Raw genomic sequence first — 25,146 nt, 5'->3', positions numbered from 1 at the left:
TTTTACCAAAAGAGTCGCTCTCCTCACGATGGCAGCACTCCCCACGGCTCCCATCCCATCACAGTAGTGAACTTGACGACAGATAAAATGTCCGGGGGGCTGCAACGCCGCGGGCCCACCAGCAGGGGGCACAGGAGCCCCACGGCATCAGCCTAAAAGGAGTGACGCAGCAACGACGCCGCAAGAGTCTCAGGGAGGGCAGAAGGAAACTTTCGGTAGGGCAGAAAACCTCCCGCTGCCCTTCAGCCAAGTGACTGCGTCCGGTTCCACGGCCGGGCATCATTCGGGGATCCCGTTGTCTAATGTGAACAGTTAGAAACCCGCTGGGTCGGCGCGGCCTCCTCTCCGACAGGCGGATGGAGCCAGCGAGGAGCAGCCGATTCCAGAGTCTCTTGACTGGTGGAGTCGGGGGGGGGGGTGTCAAAGGTCCATTCACTTGCAGACATTTGCCTGTGTGCGACATGTAGTTCAAGAGGGTAATTTATGGAGCACCGCCTTCGGTTACAGCGAAAGGTCGCGGTTTATGTGAAGGGGGGGGGGGGGGGGGAGCTGAACTGAACTGAACCGACCACACAGCTGGATCAGCACGCGTGAGGGGATCGTAGCCGGTTTAATTACCCTGTTGAAGGAGATAAAATCATCCGTTTGAAATGAACACAATTTGATCAGATGACACGTCTTTTACTTGGAACCAAGGCATTTAATCAGCATAAGAGAACCGCGAGGTACAACTTGACATTCCAGGAAAGTCACCGTAAACACAGGAACTGATTTATGAGTCGGCTTAAAACTATTTCATTCTCCTTCACATTTTAAAAGCATCACTTAAAACATCAGATAATACATTGGGATGGGGACCTCTTCTGGACATTTACCTGTATGTCAATGTTTTAAATCTGGGGGGTAAAAAAAAATTAAAATAAAAATTAAAAAAACACTCCAGTAGCCACAAATAAACAGAATTGTTTGTGGCCCATCAATTACATTTCTGTATGTTTAAGACAATGACCCCCCCCCGCCCCCCCCATACTCCCTCCAATTACTATCCCATCATTATTATCCCTTCATCCTGCCGCGTCTCGCATGACGGATGGTGAATGTCTCCGTCTATCTGCAATCGTAGATATCGACTCGGAGGCGCTCGAGCCAATGACTCTGGAGAGTGAGTCTCGACATGCACTGCGATCACCAGCTGAGTGCTCGGGCATCGATCGGGAGGGGGTCAGCGGAGATGATTGGGCTCAAGGGTTATTGACTGGCTTGGTGAGCGGATGGTGGGGGGGGGGGAAACTGGCTACAAATGACTGGTCAGCTCTAATAATTCACAAGGAACAAAGGCATCGATGTTCTAGGGAATACAAAACGATTGGCCCTCTCTTTGGGAAATGGTTTCAGCTGAAACAAAGAGCATCGGTATGTATGAAGGAGTGCCGTGTGTGTGTGTGTGTGTGTGTGTGTGTGCTGGCTTGGTGCGTGTAGTGGATTTAAAGTCTCACGAGGCGGCGTTTCCCTCGGGGAGGGCCTGCGGGACGGGTGGAGCAGCACTGGGCCGCCGGCCCCGGGTTTTCCGGCGGGACTCTTTATTGGAGTCGGGGGAGGTCCATGCCAGCCAAGCGAGGCCCACAGTGCCGTCGAAGCTGCTGCCGTCGCCGCCTTGCTCGCTGGCGCCCCTCCGGTTCCTCAGGCTGCGCCGCACGGAGCGCTGCCTCCTGGCGGCGACCGGTTTGAACACATCATCAAAATTAAAGTCAGCCTGCCAGGGGGCGAGGGGGAAATCAGCGACGCCCGTCCCTTCCTGGCCCCCGGGGCTCGACCGGATGTCTCCTTGCTGCGCCTCCGCCCTGGTCTCCTGCTCCGGGGGCGTTCTCCGCGCCGACCGACTCAAAGTGTTGTCCGACTCTCCGCCTGAAGCCGGGCAGTCCGCGGCGAGTGTCTCCGCAGACGTCACGGCATCGTCTCCGGAGGCCACCGCTCCCCCCTCAGGTTCAGAGCGAGTCAGCGGGGTTCCGCTCGATGGGTCGAGGCCGTGCTCCTCACAGAGCTCCTCGGTGTTTCTACCAGCCTGATCCAGACTCTCCTCCCAGTGCGCGGCCTCATCAGCGACAGCGACCCTCCTCTTTTTTGCTCCTCTCCGTTTGACCCTTGGACCCGACAGCCTCCTTCCTTTCCTCAAGGTTTCTTTTTTACTGGAGTTCGGGGACGTGACCGCATCGTGAGAGAGATTCTCCAAAGCGTTTGTTGCAGGGAGGTCGCATGTTGCTGGGGGGTCGTCGGGCATTTGAAGGTTCGAGCCGGTCTCATGATTTGGGGCTGTAGGGTGAGATGAGCAAAATGGAACAGCAGGGAAACATCAGGGATATTCACTTCTGCCACTTTAATGTGTAAAGGGAAAACATACACATGTAAATAAATGCATATTCTTGTGCGGCTCTTACAGGGGATTTGCTGTGCTGCCTGAGACTGGCCGAGGAGGGGCAACCTCTCGGTGATGGGACTCAGATTGGGGTTCTTGGAGGCGTAGGCCCGGGAGCCGTAGAGGGAGCGGTCCACGTCTTTGTTCCATCGCCGCGTTGCCGCAGAGTTCGTCTGCCGGAAAGAGAACGTCGGCATCGACCTGATGTTAGTACAGAGCGCCTCACTATGTCATCCGCCATAAGTACGTCAATTTAATCGGATTGTTTGCGAGGAGGCTTTCTGTAGTTGAAATGTACCTTCCTAAAAATGGAGCAGAGGCAGAATTACCCTACTCCACTTGATTGTGTCGAAATGCATTATGTATAGCGGTGGGCCTTACGAGACGTGCCCTTTCATTTTCAGAGGGAATTGATTCTCATTGGGGTCGCCCTCTGATTAAAGGTTCTGTGTAAATGACACCTTCTGTTTAACCGTTGGTCTCAGAGTATTTACACAATGCTTTAATTAAATCTTCACCGACTTCTGCGGTGTGAAATGCGAATAAAATGATATTCACACTAAAACACAAGCCTGCCTGGGGACCAGTGGGAAAACAACTACAAAAGCTGTCAGAACACACAACAGGCTCCATACAGGCCCTGCTGCAGTGTGAGCTACAGGGCAGCTGCAGCTAGACTCCCGTCCAACAAGGTGTCTGAGGAATAAGAGGATGCATCGCTAATTACACACTACCCGCTGTACTGGATACATACTACGGCTAGTAAGAAGCACAACTCTCCATTTGCCGCAGTCATCCACATCTTTCTATTTATTCAATTTGACTGAGTAATATTCTGCGTTTTTTCTTGTTAACAAATGCAAGTGAAAACCCCACAATCAACAATGAGCACAGTGTGTGTGTGTGTTGGTATACACATTGTAGTTCTCCCCAACTCTGGCAAGGTAAGATGTCGTCAGATTGCTATCAGCTCTTAGACTTTTCTCTGTGCCTCCCAGAAATAACATGTCTGCAGATGCCTCGGTGGAGCAGAGTAAAGAGAAATCAAAAACGAGCAAACTCCGCCAACTCACCTTAATCCTCCCAGAGGCCGTCTTGGCAGCGGAGCGCGTCGACCTCTTCACAGGTTCACTCTCCTCAGGCAGCTGGTGGGAACACACAGTTGGCATGGAGATACACTAAATTATTGCCTCCCTGCCACACTCGCTCTTGCAAACGCAAAGTTGATATCCCTCGGACGTGATTTAGTTCAAAACCAGTGGAATTAAACAGTAGATTAAATTGGAGCATGTTATGACCCCCAAATTATTAAAAAATACATCTTGGCTTGTAAATAGAAATCTAATGGTGGTAGCAGACCTTTCTCTTTCGACTGGTGCACCCAGCTGGAGCCTCACTGCGGGCCGCTTGCTCTGGTCCCGGATGCTGCAGCAGAGGAGATTTTGGAAATATCAGTTTATGAAATAAATTATTCAGAGTAGGGGAATCTATTGAGGATGGTAATAATCTGGTGATGAATGAAACAAACGTGAAGCCACGTTGTAAAACTAGATCTCGTGAACCCACGATGACCCATCCAAAGAAGCGGATCAAAAGACATCAGCTTTAACGATGGCGGACCTTTTTCCTTTGGCTTCTCGATCGGGTCGGAGCCGGAGCTTCCACTGCGGCTTCGGGACGCTTTTCCCTCTCTAGCGAGGGCACAGGCTCGTCCAGGGAATCCACCGGGCAGATTGTGCCCGGAATGGTCTCAGACTCTGAGGGGAAAATGCACAATATTACAGCTGAATTCTATTGTAGGCCTGTCAGCTGTCTGTCATGGTTAATGATAACCGGAGGCTACGATAGTTTGATATAAATGACAAAGGTCCTGTTGCAAGCCGTGGTTCGACATGTCCGGTTTTTTTCCTTTTCCACAGTTGGTTTGCGTTCGTAAGCAAATTTAAAATGAGAAACTCGAGTTGTTTGAGCTCCACTTAAACCTAAATTTCATTCCGGTTGTATCTTGACACGATCAAAAGTTTTCAGGATGCGGGAGAACATCAGGAAGTTAAGTGGAAATGAAAGGAAAACATCTTCAAGCATGATTGTATTTCACCTGTCAGAATCCGAGAGAGATACTCCTCGTGGAACGCAGCGTTTAAATTCACTGGCTGGGTTTCCCACGTACATTCTGAAAAGTCAATAAATGGAAAGAGCGGTTATCACTACAGAGTCCGACTGCATTCTACTACAGACAATAGGCTTGAGCCGCCGGGGCAAACAAACGACAATAATCAACCTGTATCTGCCGTCGCCGCAGAGTCAATCTCCTCCATTAAAGGGAATACAATCTACCAGAACAAAGAACAAAAACACAATGTTGAATGTGGTATACACTCAATGTAGTGCATAGTTTGGCATCTTGTGGAGGAAACCTACAACTATTAAACGAGATACCTCATTTCAGAAACGCCTCCAGGTATAATCTAAAAGAATTACATTACTTTTCACACGCACCAATGACCAGACCAGATGCTTGTGAAAACATTGGACGTTCGCATCAGAGAGCAAATTAGACTTTCCCAGCAGCCCTTGCAACATGTCATTGCTGGTAAACAGAAGAGTAATTAGTAACATTAATCATGGCGCTTGGTCATGCTGCGATACACTAAATAGGACCATAATTAATATTGTTTATTAACCCTGTGTTGCCCCTTCTATGACACCCAGGTTATTCGCAGGTTAATTAACTCTTTTCCAGGCCCGTGTACGGAGCAGTACAGACACCGTGGCATCGCAGAAACCTTACCGTTCTTTCCCCGTCTTCGCCGCTCTCTCCTGCCGACGCCACGCTGCGGTTGCGGGGCATCGCGAGCGTAGGCGAGGCCCCGAACACAGCGAGGCCGCTGAGGTCCGGCTGCGCGTGTGTTGATGTTGTTCTGGGTTCACTCCTTTGTGGCGTCTTCAGCACCGAGCGCGGCTGGAAGCTCCCACGCGGCGTGGCAGCTCGGCCCGGCGTGCCCCCCTTCTGCAACGGCGTGCTGGGAGGCAGGTGCTTATCGAAGAACTCTGGCGACAGCGGACCTCCGAAGCGCACGCTCTTCTTTTTCTTCTGCACCGCGCAGTCATCCTCTCCTGCAGAGACGGGCGACGCTTCAGTTACACCAATCAGTTACATTTGTCAGTGCCTCATTATGGAAGAAGAGGCAGGAATTAGAGGTTTGTGCGGTTTCAATTCAAAAGAAACTGGCTATCAATATATTTATGGTTCAGGTTGCCTGAAGGTGAAGATATATTGATACATTTTTTTCATCTATTGTTATGTCAGTTAGACAAATAGCAGAAGAAAGTTAAACTAAAAATGACTGCATGAGGAGACATAATAATAATATACTGCAAGTGCAATTAAACAATATCCGAGGTATATGGACTACCTAATTATCATGCAGTGAATGTTTATCCAATAATTGAGATGTTGCAGCTTCAAATTCTCCCCATGTTAGTCTTTTGTGTTACAAATACTGGCACTTTATTTGGAACATTAACAATCCCCTCGCAGCTAAAAAGACACCAGATTTCTTGTGTTTTCTCTTCCTAAAACAAGGGTAACTCTTTCTTCTGGTGTTCAGCCTGGATACAGTGCACCAAGCGAACGCTCTATACCAGCCTTAGAGGCAGGGCTGAAGCGAGATAAAAGGTCAGTAACTCTTGCTCGACCACAGAGAGCACTGTGCGTTTACCTGCGGGCTTCATCTCCAACAGAGAAGGAAACGTGGGGCTGTGGAGGAGGGGGGCCGCCTTCGCTGGTGGAGCGGCCGCAGAATCATCGGGTGGTGGTCGGCCGAGCCTTTCAAGTTCAAAGAGATCGCCCTGTTGAGAGGGATTATATGAGCCCCCCATTCGGTTAGAGTGGAGTTCAAGGGGCTTCACAGAGCTTGTGGTTCAACACAAGTTACCTGTTAATGCAGGTACACTTTCATCTAAAACTCACCACAGGTTCCCCTTCTATTTCTAGATTTTAAACCTGAACCATCAGCATTGATCAAAGTGGCAATATGGCATTCATGACAGCTGAAATTGATTAATGTAGAAATCATTAGCAGTAGCTTTACACAACAGATACGGTTATAAAAAGATGTATACCAGCAAATAGGAAACTAGAGCTGACAAAGAATCTTGATTTCTTACTGAAATCAATTGTGCTGTCAATTAAAATATGCATTTTCACATGTTACCTTGTTCTGTGTTTTTCATGTGAAATGTTAAGTCATTCTGGTACTCAAATTATCACAGTGAGAAGGCATATCAGCCATAGCAGAATCCCATTACTTCTGTGTACACATACATGGATGCGTGTGTCTGTGTGTGCGTTTGTGGGTGCGTGTCTGGACTCGACCTGCTTGTCCTTAGCGGGGGAGCAGGTGTGCAGCGCAAGGTCAGTGTGAAGGTTTGGGGTCATGAGCACAGCGTGGTCCTCTTCCACAGGCTCACTGGATGGCAGCGATCCGTGGGTCACAACCTGCATCACTGCTGCTTCTTCATCTACTTCCTGCGGATATGATCAAGGAATTCCCACTGTTTCACTCTGCTATACAGCACAGCACCGTAGCAACAACACCACTACCAGGAACACAGGGAAGGAATTTTTAACAAACTGCTTTTTCAGTGGAGTTTAAAAAAACGAGACTAAAGTCTTCAAACTGGACGTTGCACTTTCCACAAAACAAGTAGAAGCTCTCAGTCAAAAGAAAACAAAAGTAATTATAAATAAATAAATCTCAATATGCAGCACTCAAATCAAACCTGTGTTGCACCAGAGGTTTCCTCTTATTTTGAATGCTTGCATTTAAAACACCCTGTGTAGCATGGAGATCCAACATTCATAGAAGAGTTAAAAATAAGGACATGAAGGGATGCAACGGAAGGCAAGTACATAGTACATTTAGTTAAATTATTAAGAGCAGTGCAAGTACATGGTCAGAGAAAGTGCACCTCCTGCTTGCTGAAACTCACGTGGAGGATAGGAGCGCCGGCCTCTCTAATCTCCACCTCACAGCCTTCGATGAGGCCCAGGCGCCCCCTCTTGCTGGGCATTGGCGTCATCGTTGGTGGGTGGTTCTCCTTTCCTCCATGATGGCTGTTCCTATCTGACAGAGGGGAAAAAAAACACCCATCGAAAAGTTATATAAAACATACAAAAACAAATGGGACTTTGGCACTCCTTGGTTAAAGTGAGATTAAAGATCTCATATCACATAAACATATCATAAAAGCACTGCCTGAAAAACAACTTGATCAAAGGGATGGCGATAAACTCACTGCAGCAACAAACAAGCCCATTTAATAAGCTCAGAAGAACATACTGCTGGATCATACTCACAATGCGCATTAATCTACAGCGAACAGCGCCTCCAGACATCACAAAGAAATCTCACTGGCATAGATCCTTTGTTAAGAAACAAAACTATTAATCCTGTGGCACTGAGGTGGCCTCACCAGACAGATAATCTCTTGTCTTGATGCATCCTCCAGTGTTGCTGTCCTGCCTTGGCATCGGTTCACAGACCCCACTCTCTTCCACATCCATCAGGCTCTGGAAGGAGGCCATCTTCTGCCTCAGCGTGGAGGCGACACGGGGAAGGAAGGGGCTACTTCTGACAAGCTGAGAGTTGAGAGAGCACAAACAAACATATCTGCTCGGTGATGCAGCTTGACAGGCTAAAGGCTTTTGAAATGACAGGATCACTGAGGCAGGAGATCTATCACAAACTACCACACACACACACACACACACACACACACACACACAATGGGGATATTACTTTCACAAATTGACACAGTTAGACACAGCAAGTCTCATGCTTCAGAATATTCAGTCATTACTATTCACAAGATTAAGAGAATACATTTTAAACAAAACAAATCCCTTTAAAGACATACTCATTACCTGCAGACTTGAGAAATTATAGTTTTCTCGATAGTAGCCAATGCCAAAAGTCCAGAGAAACTTTTTAAACCACCTCTTCAGCATGATGCAAGCCACTGTCCATACAATCCTCACCGGATTCCACATACGAATGCAAAGCTTTCATTTGAACTCTTGGTGCAACCCATTGGTGCACGAGAGCAGTCATATGATTGGCTGCTCAATGCCACTCTCTACTCCTTCATTTGTCATCAACATTCCATCCCCTTTATTTTGTCCTCTACAATTTCATCATTTCATTTGAGAGTGCTTCTCAAATGACCGTAACTAAGAATATATGCTGATATAAAAAAAACAGAAACAGCATGAAAATATTAAAGTAATTTGTCTCTTGCTAGTCCAACTACAGGAGACTGAAGTATTCTTTGGTGCAGGACTTATTGAGAATCAAATGGGCAGCAGGGAATGATGAAGACCTTTTGTGAAATCAGCATATATGACCAACACTAGTATTTCCATTACAAAAGAATCCCAGGAGAGATCAGCTTTCATGAAATGCATATTGATTTGAGTGATACTATCTATTCATTTGTATTCTGTGGAAAGGCTACTTTCACGAAGATCAAAGGAGATACAGATCCAAACTGACCTGGGTTGACTCCATCGAAAACAGGCTCTCCTAAATCGGAGCTTGGAAAGCCACCAAATGGGCAATAAGATCTCTTCAGATATGTCCGCCTATCTGATATTTCAATCGGATACGAGTCCACATGAATACAATAGTTCATAATGTTGGATATTGCTACGGGTGTGTAGTTTATTGCTAACCTTTGATGGTTTTCTTTTGGAACTAATTATCTCCAATTACATGTTTACGCTATAGTGAGTCAAAGCGTGTTCTGTTTACAGAAAGCTATTGACCAGAGAGACGTGTGTGAATGTATACTGTAGACTAAAGTGCAGTGAGACATTAAAAAATATATATCTTCACCCAAAGTGTGCCTTACCCATTTCAATACAGATAGCCATCCAAAAGCCTGCATCAATAGGATGAACCAGGTATGCAAATATGCAGAAAATGCTCAAATGGATCCCATGAAGGAGCTCACCTCTGGGGTTTGGAAGGCAGAGGCAGTCTTCATCCTCTGTTGCGCTATGAAGCGGATCAGGGAGTTGGTCTCCGGGGATCCGCGGGATCCAATGCTGGACTTCCGCCGTGACTTTATTTGTGCTAGACGAGATTTATCTGCAGCAAGAGCAAGAAGAATGCATCTTCAGTAAAAATGGCCATTACACGGCAAAATACAAACTTCCCTTGCAAGTTTTCTGCCTCTCATATCATGCATTTGTTGTGCGGGTGGTTGCACACACACAGATATAACATGACTGTTTAATTTTCGGATGGGTTTAAACACCAAATGATGCAGATTGTGACGGACCCTACAGTACACCGGGTGAACAAAGCGGTATGAATGCAAAGTAAATATTTATGTCAATGGAAGGCAAAGGCAACTGCATTTTAGTGTCAAAAACCGGTCTTCTCACCTTTGCAATTCGACAATGACACTGGCGTAAAGCTCTTCGCGGAGATGCCAAATGCACGCGGCGTGAGCTCGGAGAAATTCAAGTGGGCCGAGGAGTCGTTTAAAAGTGGAGGGGAGCCCTCTTCTGACGGGGACAACATCCCATCGGCCCGATCTCCCTCGGTGGTCATGTCCGCGGTAGCCATCTGTGCAGACAATTTGAATGAGGGCTGGGGTTGTCAACCACAAGACCATGTAACGAGTCGCTAACCAACGATAAGTCAACTCACCAGTTTTTTTAATTATTTTTTTTTACAATCGGTCTAAATCTAATACGGAATCTCAGTCGGCTATTTTACGTACGTCAAACTTTGCTGTCAACATTAAAGTTGTCAAAGTGACGTTTCGCCGACTTTAGCAGCACGCTAGTAGAGTTAGCATCACCCCCAAGTAGCACAAGTTAGCGATAGCTAGGTTACCTCCAAGACTTGCCTCAAGGGCCCTTACAGAATGAATAACGACCGTAGTGGTACGGTTTAACAACAGCGTAACAACTAACGTTAACGTGGACACACGCCGGAGAGGTAACTTTGTTATGGCCGACTATCACGGCCAAATAACCTTCATCGTTCCAAGCTAACTAAGTTAATCAACAAACGTTAGATAGGGAGGTCGAGTAAGATTCAAATTACGCTCCACGCCAGAGCCGGCGGTGACGCGTGGATCCCTCCGCGAAAAAACTCATCAACATTTCCAAACAAACATTTATACGATTTCAAAACACGCTATGCCTTATTTAGTCTTTTTTAAGTTTCAAGTGTCACGCATTGTTCAAAATAATGCTGATACTAATAGAGGAACGGTATCGTTTGGAGGAACTAACTTCCGTATTTTTCACAGTTGAAAGAGAACGGAACTCGTTTAATATGAATTGGCCAATAGAAATCGCGATCGGATTCCACGTGGCCCCGGAAAGACCAGTCAGGCAGCCCTTGGATGAATAGATAGATATACAAACTGGAACTTGGTATGTTGGAAAAGTAGACATCAGATTGTACTTGCTGGAGGTTTTTGTTTCAACAGACGTCCTCGAGCTATGGCTTGTTGGCAACCAGAGGAGTGAAACATTTTACCCTCTACGCCAATGCACTTGCTTTTCTCTTTATTTTTAATGTGAAAACCCACCAGGCTAAAAACAAAATCCAAAATGATTGACATTTTATGCTATGATGATGTATTTAGCCTTAAATGACAATATTTTCACATGGTTCAAAATAGTTTGAAAACGATTTGCAGCAAACTCAAAAATCAATCAATCAATAAGCCAAAACAGGTGGGAGAATTTGTGGTCTAGTCTTGAAAAGCTCTGCAAAGCCTGCCCACGCACGCCAGTCACGAGCAAACAGAGTTCCTTCTTTGGGAAGGTTTTGAGATCTGTGGCCCAGCTGAGTACACTGAGATCAGATGCAACTGTGAGCCTCTTTCCACAGCTGGGACTGTGGGCCACATGAAGCATGTGGCTTCTTCTGTGCAACTCAACGACGGAGGTGGTTCATGCGCGGCACAGGCTGGCCAAATAAAACAAGTCTAGACATTCACGGGTGAAATGAGCCTGAGTGGACGAGTCCCGGTCCATAAGGAGCAAATGTACATTTTCGTTACGCTTCAAAACCTTCATATTATTACATGAGCTATATTTCAAATGATCATACGATCCTAAGATTAACTTAATATGAGGGGCAATACATTGAAGTACACATTTACACCACTCACCTTGTTCCAAATGTGCTGGTTTGAGCTCTCTTCAAATTTGATGTCAATCAAAAGCCGCCATCATTAAAGTTTTGTTACAATATATTCTTTCATGTAAAATATGGGAATTGGGGGAATTTCAGCTTGTTAGCACATACAGCTATTTATTTTACTTGTTTGCTCTCTTGTGTCATATGCAGTAAGCACTTATCCTGAAAATAAGTAAGGATCATTTTCACACCATTTTGTGATTTGTTTATTTCCACTTCAAAACAAATATGTGCTGAAGCTAAACACTGCATTCTACATTATGCATCCCAATATCTTTATTTTGTGGGATGAAGTATGTGCACCCGGTATGTAATGGAAGGCTCCAACTATAGGAAAGCCAACGTGGACAGCCAGGACCTCAGGCACCACCCGGCCTACAGCTGGCTGCGTGATGTCCGAGGCAGAAAGAAAAGATGGATGACATAAGACCTCAGTGGGAGGCGGATGTCTGTTTAGCACACATTTTCATCTTCAGACCCTTCTCTATTGTTCATTCCAGATACAGCTGCACTCCAGAGGCGGACTGTGTCTTCACATCACGATGCTCGGTGCTCAAAATTAGTCAGAGTTAATGGGCAATGTTTATTAATGAGAAGATGTCGGGCCTTGTTATCTGCCGAGGTAATTCTTTTATTGTTGCTGCTGTTAACTTTCCTTATGATGCAGATCAAATAAAATGCACCGCAGGAACGTACTACTGCGTTTGTTTGGTTTTGTGTTGCGTTCGTCGTGTCACAAATGGGCTACAACTGAATTTTGTTGCGCATCCCTGTGCGTACATCATCGGGGTCATTTTCTAGGACTTTACAAAACATTTTACTACAGTTTTCAAAGGATAAGAAGCAGATTTTATGATTAGTAAACTGACCATTACGGTAATAATTGGTGTGTTGCCTCTAAAACAAACAAAATCCCATACCATGAGTATATCTCTATTTTTATTTGTGTACATATACACATATAAAAAATAAGGACATATGTACAATGATAATAAATATCAACACATTTGTACAAGTGAAATAAGTTACTTAACATATTTTTAGAACAACAAAAAAGATCAATAACAGACAAGCAAAAATGGGGCAAAACAAAATCAGGTTAATAATAGAATACCAAAAATATTGCAAGAAACAGCAGAACTTAAAGCCATGTGTGAGAGAAAATGTTATGAGCAAACATGTGTAAGAAATGAAAAAATGCGCACAAACTACCATGCATTTCTTTTCAAGCTTGATACCTGTTTTCCTTCACCTTTTAGTTCTCTGCAACATGTTGTATTAAATAAAATGCCTAATTGTAAAAGGGAGATTTGTGATGAGATACTACAGAGTACCAGTGTAAAGAGTTAACATCTCACCCAATGCTTCAGAGGGATGTAATAATAAAAAGTGGGCACATTCTATCACTGATCTGTACTCAACAGATACATATTTGGTTTTTTCAGGAACTGACAAATTAAACAATGCTTGAAGTTTTGGTACATTAGTCAGCATTTCATTAAGGGAGGGGATAAAGAGTCGGGTCCAGCAGGTCACTACTGACAAAGACAGGAAGAAAACAGGGGCCCATCTCCCGTTTGAGGGAGAAGGGAAAACGTAGCTAAAAAGCAAATATGCTGAGCTAACAGACATCAGCTCAGTGTAGCAAAGTGGACGGACTGCTGAGACTTAAATATCCATTTGGAATCAAATCAATTAAAGTATTTCAACAAGAACAAAAGCAACTGCAGTCTACTTTGGCTTATCCAATGGGTGAAGAGGAACAGAAAAAAAACATGTTAGAATGCAGCCCTGGGTTCCCGTACAACCCTTGAACCACAAAATCAGACATACATCTTTTTTTTCTCAAAGAGAGCCTCATTGTTCCACAACATTAGTGTCTGTAAAAGTCCAAAAAGGGCCGATCAAAGTGACGAACTTGTACAAGGATGATCATATCAAAGATGTGCAGTCCACTTGCAGAGGCTCATGCAACGTAAAGATGGAGTGCTGATGGTCGGGTACCTCTTCAAACTCGGGATCATTTTTGATATTCTACATCTCTCTCAGCACTCTGTACACAGTGGGGGCAAAACAAGGTATTTTTGTCCTCCCCTTCTTTCTGGCTGGGCTCCTCTGGTCCCGACGGACACGTCCCAAAAAACAAAATGCAACCCTGATGGACAAAGCACAGAAAGAGCAAGACACAATGTTAATTCAGTAACAGCCAACACATCACTTTCTGGGCAGTCTGTGCATTAGATGCTTTATCCTCATGCTTGATAGTAATACCTCATCATGCGTCATGAATGGAAAACAATATACAAGGGTATATGAGAATATGTATATGGTATCAGGAGTAGAGTAGACGTTTGAAGTAAACTGGTGCTACACACTGTCTGACTCCTGCAAGCACAGCGTTGTTATCAAACAGACATTTCCTCCTAAGGTCTTCCTAAGGTCAACTTATTTTGATCCTCTGTCAGATTGAAATATTTCCTACTTTATGATGCCTTGTGGTTGCTGGCCTCAGGCAGTGCAGTTCCCTTTCTTATCGTTTGACGTGAAAGTTTGTGATGCACCTGTCCCCGCGAGACTTTAACAAAAGTTTGCACATGGACAGCGTTTGATGAGACGGAGACTGGTCAAAGGGGGCGAACATGTGATGTAACAAGTGCAGGAGTTTACATGGCGTGCTGTATTGCTGCTAAACTTGATGTGACGTACCAATACAGTCTGATGAAATACCCTGTTTGCGTTGCACAATGGCAGACGAGGTAACAATGCTGCAGTCCAAGAGTTCATATCTAACTTCAAAAATGAACATGTGTACTCTTAACGGGTAATATCGCAAATTGCCCAAATCCCACATTAACTGAATGGAGTGGAGTTAAAAATGGAGTTTGAAATCTGCATCGCTTGCAACCTTGTTGTGACCCACCAGAAAGCATCTGTCCTGCAGTGGTTTGACTTTTTCAAAACTACACCCAATAAAATTTGTGGGGCGTCGTCTCAACACGTGGACGGCGGGACGAGGGATACAGGTCCCGGACACATAGGGCACCCTATTGGGTGTTCGATGTATTTTTGTATTTGGTCATGCACTCATTTGCCCTCTTGCCGAGTGACGAGAGAAGCTTAACACCACTCACAGGCCCGTCAGCAAAAAACCCCGGAGCTGAGACCCTGGTGAGCTTCGCTTCGCACAAAGACTGGCAACTAGAGGAAAAAAAGGCTACCCTGAGAGAAAGAAAACCCTGTCAGAAATATAATTAATGAAGACATTATCTTTTGTTTAGTGTAAAACAACAAAAAGCCGTTTGGGGGTTGGATGGCAGGCAATTTCTTGGCCCGGAGGGGGGGGGGGGGACTCTTTGCGATAGCTAAACTACACGGTAGTTCAGTGGAGATTAAACAAACAAGATGTGTTATTCAATGTCCTTTATAAACCTTTGAGCAAGAGCCAGGCTCCCCCCCCCCCCCCCTCCCCGGCTTACAATTTTTTTTATCCTTGTTTCACGGACACGGACCATGGTTGTAGTAAGAGTGTGTTGTTCTTCATATCTAATACAAAGTGTTGCCTGCTAGTGATACCCCAAGCAAACAGAAGGAGGGCGGGTGAATGAACAAAATGATTCTCAACAACAGCCAGAAAGCTAAATTGTGTATCGTTGGGAATCTTCTTAAAGGGAACAATACCTTTCTTTGCCGTGTCCACCCTGAGGCCAGCAGCCCGTCGCTGTGTCCATTTGTCCGTCAGCACTGTGTTTGTGTGTTTGTGTGTGTGTTCTTTCCATGTTGCTATGTTTTCCTCTGTATAAGTCCACAGTAGCCCCGGGTCAGTCTCTGGGCAAGAGCGAGGGGGCAGGGGGGGGGGGGGGGGTTCATGGCTCGTCCAAGACATTCAGGAGCGACAGAGTGTCGGTGTGTAGGATGGGTCGTTGCCTTCTCGCCACACACACACACACACACACACACCATAAAGCACTTATTACGCCGGCCATTCGCCTACATTCTCCTCGGCCTGACGCCTTCACGTCGCCCTCAATTGGGAGTGCAATGTTTTTTCCGGGCCGATGAAAGGAAGGGGCTGAGGAGGGCTCGGGGGCCGAGCGGCGCGTGTCCGCCCGCGCACACGTCCCGACCTCGGCGACACGTCGCTTGGGGTGCACTCGCCGGACTCGAAGGTGCATTTGAAGGTCGCCGCCCCTCCCCTCGCAGGACCCGATGGAGGGATGTAAGCCCTCGCATCGTCACTCGCAGAGTCAGTCGGGTCACCTGACAACCCGTAGGAAACACTGCCGCAGTCGGTGAGACGTAGAAAAAAAAAATAGGACAGCAGGAAATGTCTCAATTCAAACCAACCATCACAACACAAGAAAGTGGATCTCGGGGGTAAATACAACACCGGAGGGATTTCAATTGAGCAGAGAAAGTCTTGAGAGATTGTCCTTCATTCGATTCACTTCATTTTCCATTTCATTTCGTCTCTCTTTGTTTCGTTTTTTTCGCTCTCTCTCGTCCCCTCTCTGTCCCTCGTAGATTTCCTGCAAACCGGGGGGGGGGGGGAGACATGATTGTCGTCTTGCTTCGAGAATAATTACGTCTCTTTATACCGCTCTCGCACTCTTGGCTCCCAAATACAAAAAAGGGAAGACACGCTTCCAGTTTTTTTTAAGTGCAGTAAGCTGAAAAGGTTTTAAAGAAAGAGAAGGACACAGCATCAGTTCAATATTTCCAGTCCACTTGCCGTTCTTCAAAAGGTTTCAGCACAGAGGCTGAAAGCCTCTTGGTCCACGCAACAACAACAAAAAAAGAGAAAAATCTGCCCTTCAGAAAACGTTCAAAAACAAAAGTGGGTTTTGATTTCAATGCTTGAGGTGTGCCCCTCTGCGTTCAGCCGTTTTTAAATACAAAAATGTACACAATTGGCAAATGCACAGTGAAAGCAGAAAAAGGTTCACAGCCATGACTCCATGTCGCCCAGAACATAACAATTATAGGAGTGCATGTTGGCGTACACAGTGTATCAGTGTTTATATTTAACATGCTGTGTGCTGTAAATGTCAACAGTGAGCCAAACAGGCATTGGCAGAGCGAGAGAGAGAGAGAGAGAGAGAGAGAGAGAGAGAGAGAGAGAGGGAGAACACGGGCCTCTGACAGCATGTCACTGAAAGAGAGAGAGAGAGGGCAGGCATCCTCAAAAAGAGGGAGGTAGGCTGGTTGTTTTTTGTTGTTTTTTTCCTCTTCTTCCAACTCGGGGAACGGAGACGGAGGAGGGCGGCGGGGGGGGGGGGGGCCTAGACGGACGACTCCTCCGGGTTGGCGTCGGGCAGCACGCTCCTCTGCTGCAGGGTGCGCCTCAGCTCCTCCTTGAAGGGGCTGGAGTAGTCGTTCCCGGCCGCGCCCAGGCCTCCCAGCCCGCCCAGCCCGCCGCCCCCAGCGCCGGCCCCGCTAGCCCTCTCCTCCCCCGCCGTGCTCAGGTTGAGGCGGATGTAGCCGTTGCTACCCGAGCCCCGGATGTTGGTGAGGCTGAGGCGGCTGGGGGAGTGGATGGGCTGGCCGGGGATGGCGCTGGGCGACGGCGCGCCGACGCCGTTGGGCCCCAGGGCGTGGCCGGGGACGATCTTCAGCGAGCCGTCCGAGTAGTAGTAGTTGGCGCCCGTCTCCCAGAAGCGGTCCTCGTCGCTGGGCATCTTGCTGGGCACGAAGGTGGGCGGCTCCTTGGGCAGGGTGATCGGGTAGACCAGGGTGCTCTCCAGGGGCTTCATGTCGGCGCCCTTTCCCAGGGCCAGCTTCAGCCTCCTGCGCAGGTACAGAGCCGCCACCAGGAGCAGCAGGCACGCCGCTCCCAGGGTGATGACCAGCACCCAGAAGAGCCCCATGCTGCTGTCGGGCGCGCGGGCCTCCATGAAGACCGGCGCGCTGGCCACCACGGCCACCTGGTAGCGCTCCGTCTGAAACTTCACGCCTTGCTCCTCGGAGTAGCAGACGTAGCGGCCGGCTTGCGTCTGGCCCGCCTCGGGGACGACGAGGGCTTTGAGGGTCCGGTCGAAGCGCGGCCCGCCCGCCTCGGGGTCACCCAGCTGGAGCTCGCGTTCGTTGAGGACCCAGAAGGGCTGAGCCAGGTTGGAGACCAGCTGGCAAGGCAGCACCATGTCCGACCCCACCACCACGGTGACGTTCCTTATGCGGGAGTGCTCTGCGGAGGAAGAGGAGGGGAGGAAGAGGAAAGGGAGCAAGGTGTCAGCCGTAATAAGTTCTACTCACATTCTACGCCGGCCGGCCCGGCTCTTTTCTGCTTAATTGCAAAAGGCGCTGACGTGTCGGTGCACTGACACTCGATTCCCACAAGGGGCCACTACTGACGTGTGGGCCCCTTACTCACCGGGGCTGGGGATGGAGACCGGCTTATCAAACTTGGCTTTTCCCCGGCTGAACCTTTCCAGCATTAGGTCCTGTGACAGGGAGGAGGTGGATCTGGAGCGGAAGATCAGCAACGATCAGACAATTGCGTAATAGCAGAAAGAAGAATAAAAGCATGTGAAGCACAGCATTTCATGGAACCGCTTTATATGCTTCACTTTTCTGAGAAAAAAGCTCCTTACATCTAGTTATTACTAAAAAAATCAATGACAAGGCTTTCATATGAAGTACGTGTAGTCGATAGATTGAACGCCTTGGTGTACTCGTCTCACCCGCGGTGGAGGTCGATACGGACGCAGGCCCGGCCCTCGCTGTCCCAAGCGCAGTAGGGGTCCCGGGCGAGCAGACAGTCTGGCTGAGACTGATAGCGGCTGCAGTTGGCCAAGGGCAACTGGAGAACCTCCGAACGAGAGCCGATGTACACGTACTTCTACCGAGAAAAAAACAACAACCAGAGAGGCGGGATGAAGGAAAAAAGGGAGACAGGGAACAGATGCAGCCATCACACAGAGACAGAAACCAGAGAGAGTTTTAAAAACATTGTGCAAGATAAACAGAGAGAGAGAGAGAGAGAGGGAGGGATGGAAGGAGAGGGACTCTGTTAGGAGTTAAAGGAGATAATGGGATAATCACTCTCAATTACAATAACATTCACCCGCCTGACCCTCTTCCAATCCAATCTGGACTGCGCTCTTTTTTTTCCGCAAAAGCTGTTATAAGAAGTCTGTTCGCGGCTAAGCCAGCGTTAATCAGATAAGCGGCGGGCTGCGGGGGAAAAGGGGGCGCCGCGTCGCAACTGCATCGATCAGAGGAACCGCCGCCGTGGAACCACCGGGACGCTGCGCGGTAGGACGGGGAGGAGGTCAACCCACAGGGGGGGGCAGAGTTTCAAATCCCCACTGAGGTCAGGGATTGTAATCACTGTTATTGAGGTTTTCGGATTCATGAGGTGACACTTGATCTGAAAAAAGAGCAGCGTTAATAAAAACATGTGCGGAGCGTAAGTGTCTGGCGAAAACCGGTATTAGGAGGACGGCAGAAGACAAAGTCGTACGGCTGTCGTTGAATACCGATGAAAAAGTGATGCAACGTCAGGGCAAGCTAATGGAAGCCCAAAATGACTCTTTCGAGGGATGTGACCAAGTGCAGAGCACACGAGTATGCTTCATCAATTAGAAATGCTCTCCCTTTGTGCTTACCTTGGAGTGGGAGATGGTCAGGCTGTCCACTGGCTGGCCGCTCTCAAACAGCTGGATCTCCTCGATCACGTGGGCCTCGGAGCCCAGGATCAGCACCCTTTGCAGCCAGCCCTCCGCTGTGGCACACAAGTTGAGGAAGATGAAGGACACTGAGCTCGAGTCCCGATTCAAAAGAGACCAAGCATGAGATATATACACACCTTTGACCAGCTCATTTGCATAACGTGGATATAGAATTCCTTTTAAATACACACACCTGCAACTGCACAGTTTGCATGTGGAGGCTGTGACTGCATACCAATGGATTTAAATATTAAGGATGTGCAAACAAACACCTGCTCATCATTTTGCTGAAATATTAATTATACCTGCAAATATGCACCTGTGAATGCATAATATATATATAGTGAGCTATTATAATAGCACCAACACCCTTCTGTGGTCACCTAGAAGAAAACAAATGTACATACATCTAAAGTGTCTTCAAGATGTCTGCAACTATAATCAACTTCAATTTGGGAAACTTTAATGCCAGCCGGACTAATGCATCATGTTCCAACTGGTGAAGGGAGAAAATGAAATGACAAAGAATACAACTCCTGTCCTGTTCAGCAGGAAAATTACCAGAAACACTTGCAGACTTTTTATGTGGCGTTTGGGGAGCTGACGCTAGAGGAGGAGGAGGAGGAGGAGATCCTGTGCTCCTCCTTTCATGTACGGCACAGTGAACAAGCTGAGATCCTGTGTGAGTCGAAAGCGTTTCAGGCACAGCTGGTGGGGTGACCTTGATGTGTGTGTGTGTGTGTGTGTGTGTCCATGGATGGAACAGTTTGGCGCGCTGACATGCACTTTTTCACGTGGCCCTCTAGATTAGGAGACTGTCACAGATAATATGAAAAGCTAACTCGGTGGCAGACAGGAGGTTTGAGGAAAACACACACACACACACACACACATACAGACAAAGCAAGCAGCATATCATCACACTCGACCTCTCGCGGCGCCAGTGGCCCGGTGACGGCTAATCCCCCGATCCTCCTCTCCTCTGTCGACCATGCTGCGGCTAATAGCTAATCAAGCACGCGGCCCGACCGGCACCGCGAGCGCACGGCCTGCTCGGGGGCCCCCGCAGAAATTTGTGCCGTGAAGCGCGATAAGCAAGGGGGGGGGGTGGCGACTGCACTTGGCCCGGGAAAGCGCAAGTGTGTGCATCGCTGTGTGGTGAGTGTGCCCACGTGTGCGTTGCTTTGTGTGTGTGTGTGTGTGTGTGTGCGTCCGGGTGGGCCTCCCTGCTCGCTTGCCAGCAGAGAAGCCCCCGAGCCCGCTGCTGTCGCGCTGTCAGTTTCCACAGTTGGTCTCGTCGCTGATCTGAATGGTAAGTAGGAAGAGTCTCTCGCCATTCATGAGACGGGGCCGCATTCAAATTCAGCTTCACCGGAATCCACTGTCGGATATGTGTTATTAAGGATTAAGGCTCCGGGAGGGCCTGGCTGATTCCAGCTCCGTGCCAAAAAAGCAGGACACCTGCATATGGGCCTGTCGGCCAAGACCCGGAGAGATTAATTAAGTCGCACATACGTAGATGTTTCCTTTGATGCATGAAGATGGATCCCAGCATGCAAATCACGTCCTTAATTGAAACCCGGCTGAAGTGCGGCCAGATGGCATGTTGTTTTGTGCCACCGCAGCTAATGCCAGTACCTGTCCCTGTCTGCTGCCACGGCCTGTGAGCTTTCATCTCTTCAGCAAAACCGTGTGCAACTCCCGCCAAGACACACACACACACACACACATTTACGGTTGGGGGAATATAAGCAAAGACCGTGGACATGCAATGACTTTTTACTGGTTCATCGAGTACACCGTGTTACAGGAGTTGGGCAAAGTAACAGGAACACCATGTGCCGTATAATGCAATCCAATACAATAACCCTGCAAAATATATTGGATTTAAACTTAAGTTGCTTTTTTTTAAATGTAAAAACTAGATTATAAAGATGATGATTGAACACATGCCGGGTGTGGCATTCTGTTGTGGCCTGCATTGTATTTGAAGAGGCTATTGGTACCTTGTTCCAAAAACCTGATGTATAAGTTTTAGAAAAAAGGATTAACTATCTGAAGGAATGGTAGGTACTGTAATAAATCTTTAATTTGCTGATGTCGTGAGGTACTGAGGGATCGTTTTGTTCTTGAAACAACCACCACTGTCAGGTTTCACTCACGCGTCATCCATCATGCACGAGACGCTAACGACCCCCCCCCCCCCCCGTGCAGCTCGTACCTGTGCCGATGAACAGCATGTTGTACGCCCGCTGGTCCAGGGCGCTGACCCGGTCCACCGCCAGCCGGGTGAAGTTGACGCCCTTGGTCAGCAGCAGGGGGCGAGCCAGAGCCTTGTCCTCCATCAGCGGGTGCTTCTTGGCAAAGTTGAGCGTGGCGTCGGGCAGCTGCAGGGAGCTGTTGTAGCCGCTCTCCCTGTCCGAGTTGGTTATGCACTGCGGGCACGGGCGGAGGATAGGGTGGAGGAGTGGAGGGAGGGGGGAAAAAAGGAATGGGAGAAAAAGGACGATGGGAAGGGGGAAAAAAAAAAGAGGTGAGGAAACTTCTTAGCTGCAGCTGGCACATGGCTGGCATGGCTTGCTGGCTCGGAGGTGACTCACTCCCTCGTTCCCTTTCTCCCCTCTTCTCCATCTCCACTTCACTCTCCCTTTTTTGTAAATCCGCCTTGCCATCGCGTCCCCTTCCTCTTGCTTACTTTTCCTCGCGGATCATTACCTTCTCAGCTCTTGGTGTCGTTCCAGCGCTTGCTCTTTTCTGCTTTCATCGCTACAGTATCCCACGCCACCCTCTTTATGCCTCCCTCCCTCCCTCCCTCCCTCCTTCATCTGGGCCCAGTTGACAAAAAAACCTCTACACTGGAGCACAGCACACAGGGAACATCCATAAAACGCCAGTGTCTTACCGATCCGGGTCGCGGGACGGGGACGGCGCCCGTGTAACGCCCCCACCTCTGCGACGTCTCCCTGTACTCTTTGTAGGATCCCTCGAACACCTTCTTCACGTCACCGATCTGGTACTGGCACACCGCCGACACGTCCACGTCACCCCTGAAACAACGGTCGACAAGGCTGGGAATCAGCGGCAGTGCGGGTGGGGGGGGGGGGGGGGGGGGGGTAACGACTCGCGTGGTAGCAGCACGAGTGGAGCCAGACAGACACGACGTGAACGTGAGCTGTTACATGCGGAGCAGGATACGGAGAAGTGTGTGGTGTGGTGAACATATCGCGTCCAGCAGCCTACGCCGTCACTCGTTGAGCGAGCGGAAATGATGAGATGTGGTGACACATCTCGGCTTCTCACAGCGAGGCAACATTTGATGGACATGTGAGACGTATCTACTTGGCAGGCCACTGAAATGAGATTGTGCTGGTAACGCACTTAATTCAATGATAAGGCTAGTGTTGTTGGAGGAGCGTTTATTCTTTCTTTCTTTTTTTTGCCCAATTTCAGACCCAAAGTGGAGCTGAAAATTGCTTATTGACTTATGACCCAGGCAGATTTAGTCATTCTTGCACTCCTCGGGTCACAAATGTATTTCATTTCCATACTTGGGATGACACTTATTATGATCTTTAAAAAAAAAAAAAGGGAATAAAAAGGCATGCCGTTAAGAATCCGCCACTTACGCTGTAGATTTGTCTTGTAAGGAAAGTGCTTTTCCCGACTGAAACACTACTGTTAATGTGCCGCCGTTCCACAGATTTTAAAAGATGAACATCCAAACCAGAGGACAGCACTGATGTCTTAGTAAGTTAAAAGCTGGCCAATTCAGTCAGCTTATGGCCCGAACTCTTGAGTCACCATTTACATAACGTCCAATTATCTTAATGCCGGGGGACTTTAAGGAATCCCCAGCAAGTCACGGAGAAAAGGGATTAGGCCTTTCTCTCTGCTGCTGAAGGAACTCTGAATGAAGAAACAAAGCTTTAAGTTCAAAGCCGGTTCGCTTTGCGATACGCTATCTTATTGAGGAACACAAAAGAGCCGACATCAAAGGGTATTGCCCGGAGATGGAGATTTTTTCTACCTAAAGTGAACCTCCCGCCCTGCCTCCTGTTTCCTCGTTGATAAGTAACTCATTAACACGGTGCAGTTGCGTAGTGGTCTTTACCCCACTAATAACACAGCAGTTCCTAATCAAAACAGAGTTACTATTGTCAACACAAAGCACCCGTTTGTTGTTTAATTAACACGCAATGGAGTTTCGGGATGAAACAAGCCAGAAAAGTTTGTGAGACCCTGAACTAATTATGAACCGAGACGGCGGACATCGACAGAGTCTTGTTTTCCTCGCTCAGCCTCACAAAGACGTGACCTACTGTTACTAAGTTACCAAAAGGTTGCATCTATTTCTGCTCCCAAGACAAAACAAGTGGTGAAAGGGGGGGTTTGGGGGGCATGGTATTCGCTCCTATGAATGTATAAGAAGGGATGGACAAATGACTCAATCTCTAGTGTGCAGGTTTTTAGGATGGGACTAAATGAAATCGGTGGGATTCGGCACAGACGCGTCATCAGAAGTCCCATTAGGTCTGTGTGACATTAAATCACTAAAACGTGTTGAAGCCCACTTCTGTTGCATCCACTTTAGAAGAAACCCACATTACCGTCAGTGGAAGGCCCATTACATCGAACGGTCAATTACACAGTAAATACCTAATCACATGAAGTACATAATTAGAACTTCTCATATCAGACCGGACTGGCTGACCTGTGTTTTTTTGATTAAAAAGCCGAGTAACTGATATCTTGCTAAAGTGATGCGGTGTCTTGCCCTGGCAGCAGATGGCAAATGCAGTAATTAACTCCCATTCATCCGAAGGACGACAGGCGCCGTCTTAATTAAGCGCCTCCGGCGGCGCTTCGCTCCGACTCACCACTGCGCGTGGAAGATGCCGTAGAAGGTGGTCCCCCTCCAGTCCTGGCCCGGCAGCGTGAAGACGGCCCGCAGGTTGTTGAAGGAGACGTGGCGCTCGGGGAGGGAGCACTCCAGGCGGGCCTTCTGGAAGGTGGTCCACTTCTTCTGCAGGGTCCTGGTACCGCCCAGATCCCCCTGAGAGGCGGCACGCGAGGTCAAATCAGTGCCAGGAATACATGAATACGTGAAGAAGATATGTTTTGGATTTATTTGGGTCAGTTAAGACCCTCTGAGATGCGAGTTTACGTGTGTGTGTTTGTGTGTGTGTGTGGTCTTATTGGTGCTGCCTTAGCAAGGCTTCCCTTAGAAAAACAACAATGACATCAATACCAATGATAGTAAAAAGAAAAATAACACATAATAATAAATCCCTATTTTTAACATTGTGTTTTTTTTCCTATTGACATATTCTAGTGCCTTAACTGTTACAACGACAAAACTATGGCCAAATAGCTACCGTATGTACCTAATATATATGTAAATTATTACATTTGAAACATTAGTATTTCCTGCCCAATACATTGTGTGAACTCTTTTACCCTTTAACTGTACCTCTCGTGTAGCTACAAAATAACAAACCTGTTTCCATGCAAATGAGCCCGGAGACACCTCTTGAGGCACATTTTGAACCTGAGCTTTTCCTGGGTACCATTGAGATGCAGCATAACAATAATAATAATATTCAATTATATAACAACCGGTGCGCATTGATGAGCTGTCCCTTTATATAGTACTCTGTGGGCTCAAAAGAGGCCCGTCTGCCTCATATGTCTCATCCCTATCATCCGCAGTGATTCCAGAAGCTGTAAAAGGGAAAAAAAAAGAAAAAAAGAAAAGGCAAATGCTCATAGCGGTGAGATACAGACGCTGTGTGCAGCGGCTGCCACAGCGATATCAGCAGGAGGAGCTGAAATG

The 25,146-nt window shown here is 47.7% G+C and overlaps 2 protein-coding genes across 2 annotated transcripts in view; both read right to left on the bottom strand.

Annotated features, from left to right (window-relative positions):
- Positions 1–588: 588 nt before the first annotated feature.
- On the bottom strand, positions 589–10,471 carry cdca2 (cell division cycle associated 2). Its single transcript, XM_062562181.1, has 15 exons — positions 10,466–10,471; positions 9,867–10,074; positions 9,431–9,567; positions 7,892–8,057; positions 7,409–7,542; positions 6,792–6,944; positions 6,136–6,265; positions 5,205–5,530; positions 4,695–4,746; positions 4,512–4,586; positions 4,034–4,170; positions 3,773–3,838; positions 3,487–3,558; positions 2,436–2,586; positions 589–2,310 (listed from the first exon to the last, which is right to left on the bottom strand). The coding sequence occupies exons 1-15, from the start codon at positions 10,469–10,471 to the stop codon at positions 1,493–1,495; spliced, it is 2,631 nt and encodes an 876-aa protein (XP_062418165.1). The 3' UTR covers positions 589–1,492.
- Positions 10,472–12,565: 2,094 nt separating this feature from the next.
- The window catches only part of sema4c (sema domain, immunoglobulin domain (Ig), transmembrane domain (TM) and short cytoplasmic domain, (semaphorin) 4C), a 69,873-nt gene continuing 57,292 nt past the window's right edge, over positions 12,566–25,146 (bottom strand). Inside the window, exons 10-17 of the mRNA XM_037481743.2 lie at positions 24,191–24,366; positions 22,216–22,360; positions 21,535–21,748; positions 19,251–19,366; positions 18,324–18,481; positions 18,014–18,105; positions 15,325–17,827; positions 12,566–13,801 (exon numbers count right to left, since the gene is read on the bottom strand). Coding sequence (XP_037337640.2) covers positions 16,926–17,827; positions 18,014–18,105; positions 18,324–18,481; positions 19,251–19,366; positions 21,535–21,748; positions 22,216–22,360; positions 24,191–24,366 — 1,803 coding nt within the window. The 3' untranslated portion in view covers positions 12,566–13,801; positions 15,325–16,925. The remainder of the gene's footprint in view (positions 13,802–15,324; positions 17,828–18,013; positions 18,106–18,323; positions 18,482–19,250; positions 19,367–21,534; positions 21,749–22,215; positions 22,361–24,190; positions 24,367–25,146) is intronic.

The sequence above is a fragment of the Pungitius pungitius genome, chromosome 5, assembly GCF_949316345.1.
Source record: "Pungitius pungitius chromosome 5, fPunPun2.1, whole genome shotgun sequence".
NCBI classification, from domain to species: domain Eukaryota; kingdom Metazoa; phylum Chordata; class Actinopteri; order Perciformes; family Gasterosteidae; genus Pungitius; species Pungitius pungitius.
Note: the sequence above shows the minus strand (reverse complement) of the source record. Positions and strands in the feature narration are given on the sequence as shown.

Bases quoted from the DNA above. Each gene is read 5' to 3' on its own strand.
- cdca2 (XM_062562181.1), bottom strand. The intron at 4,171-4,511 runs GTGAAATACAAT...TTTTCCCCTCAG, and splicing joins TCTCTCTCGGATTCTGACAG to AGTCTGAGACCATTCCGGGC. The intron at 2,311-2,435 runs GTAAGAGCCGCA...CTCACCCTACAG, and splicing joins GGCAGCACAGCAAATCCCCT to CCCCAAATCATGAGACCGGC.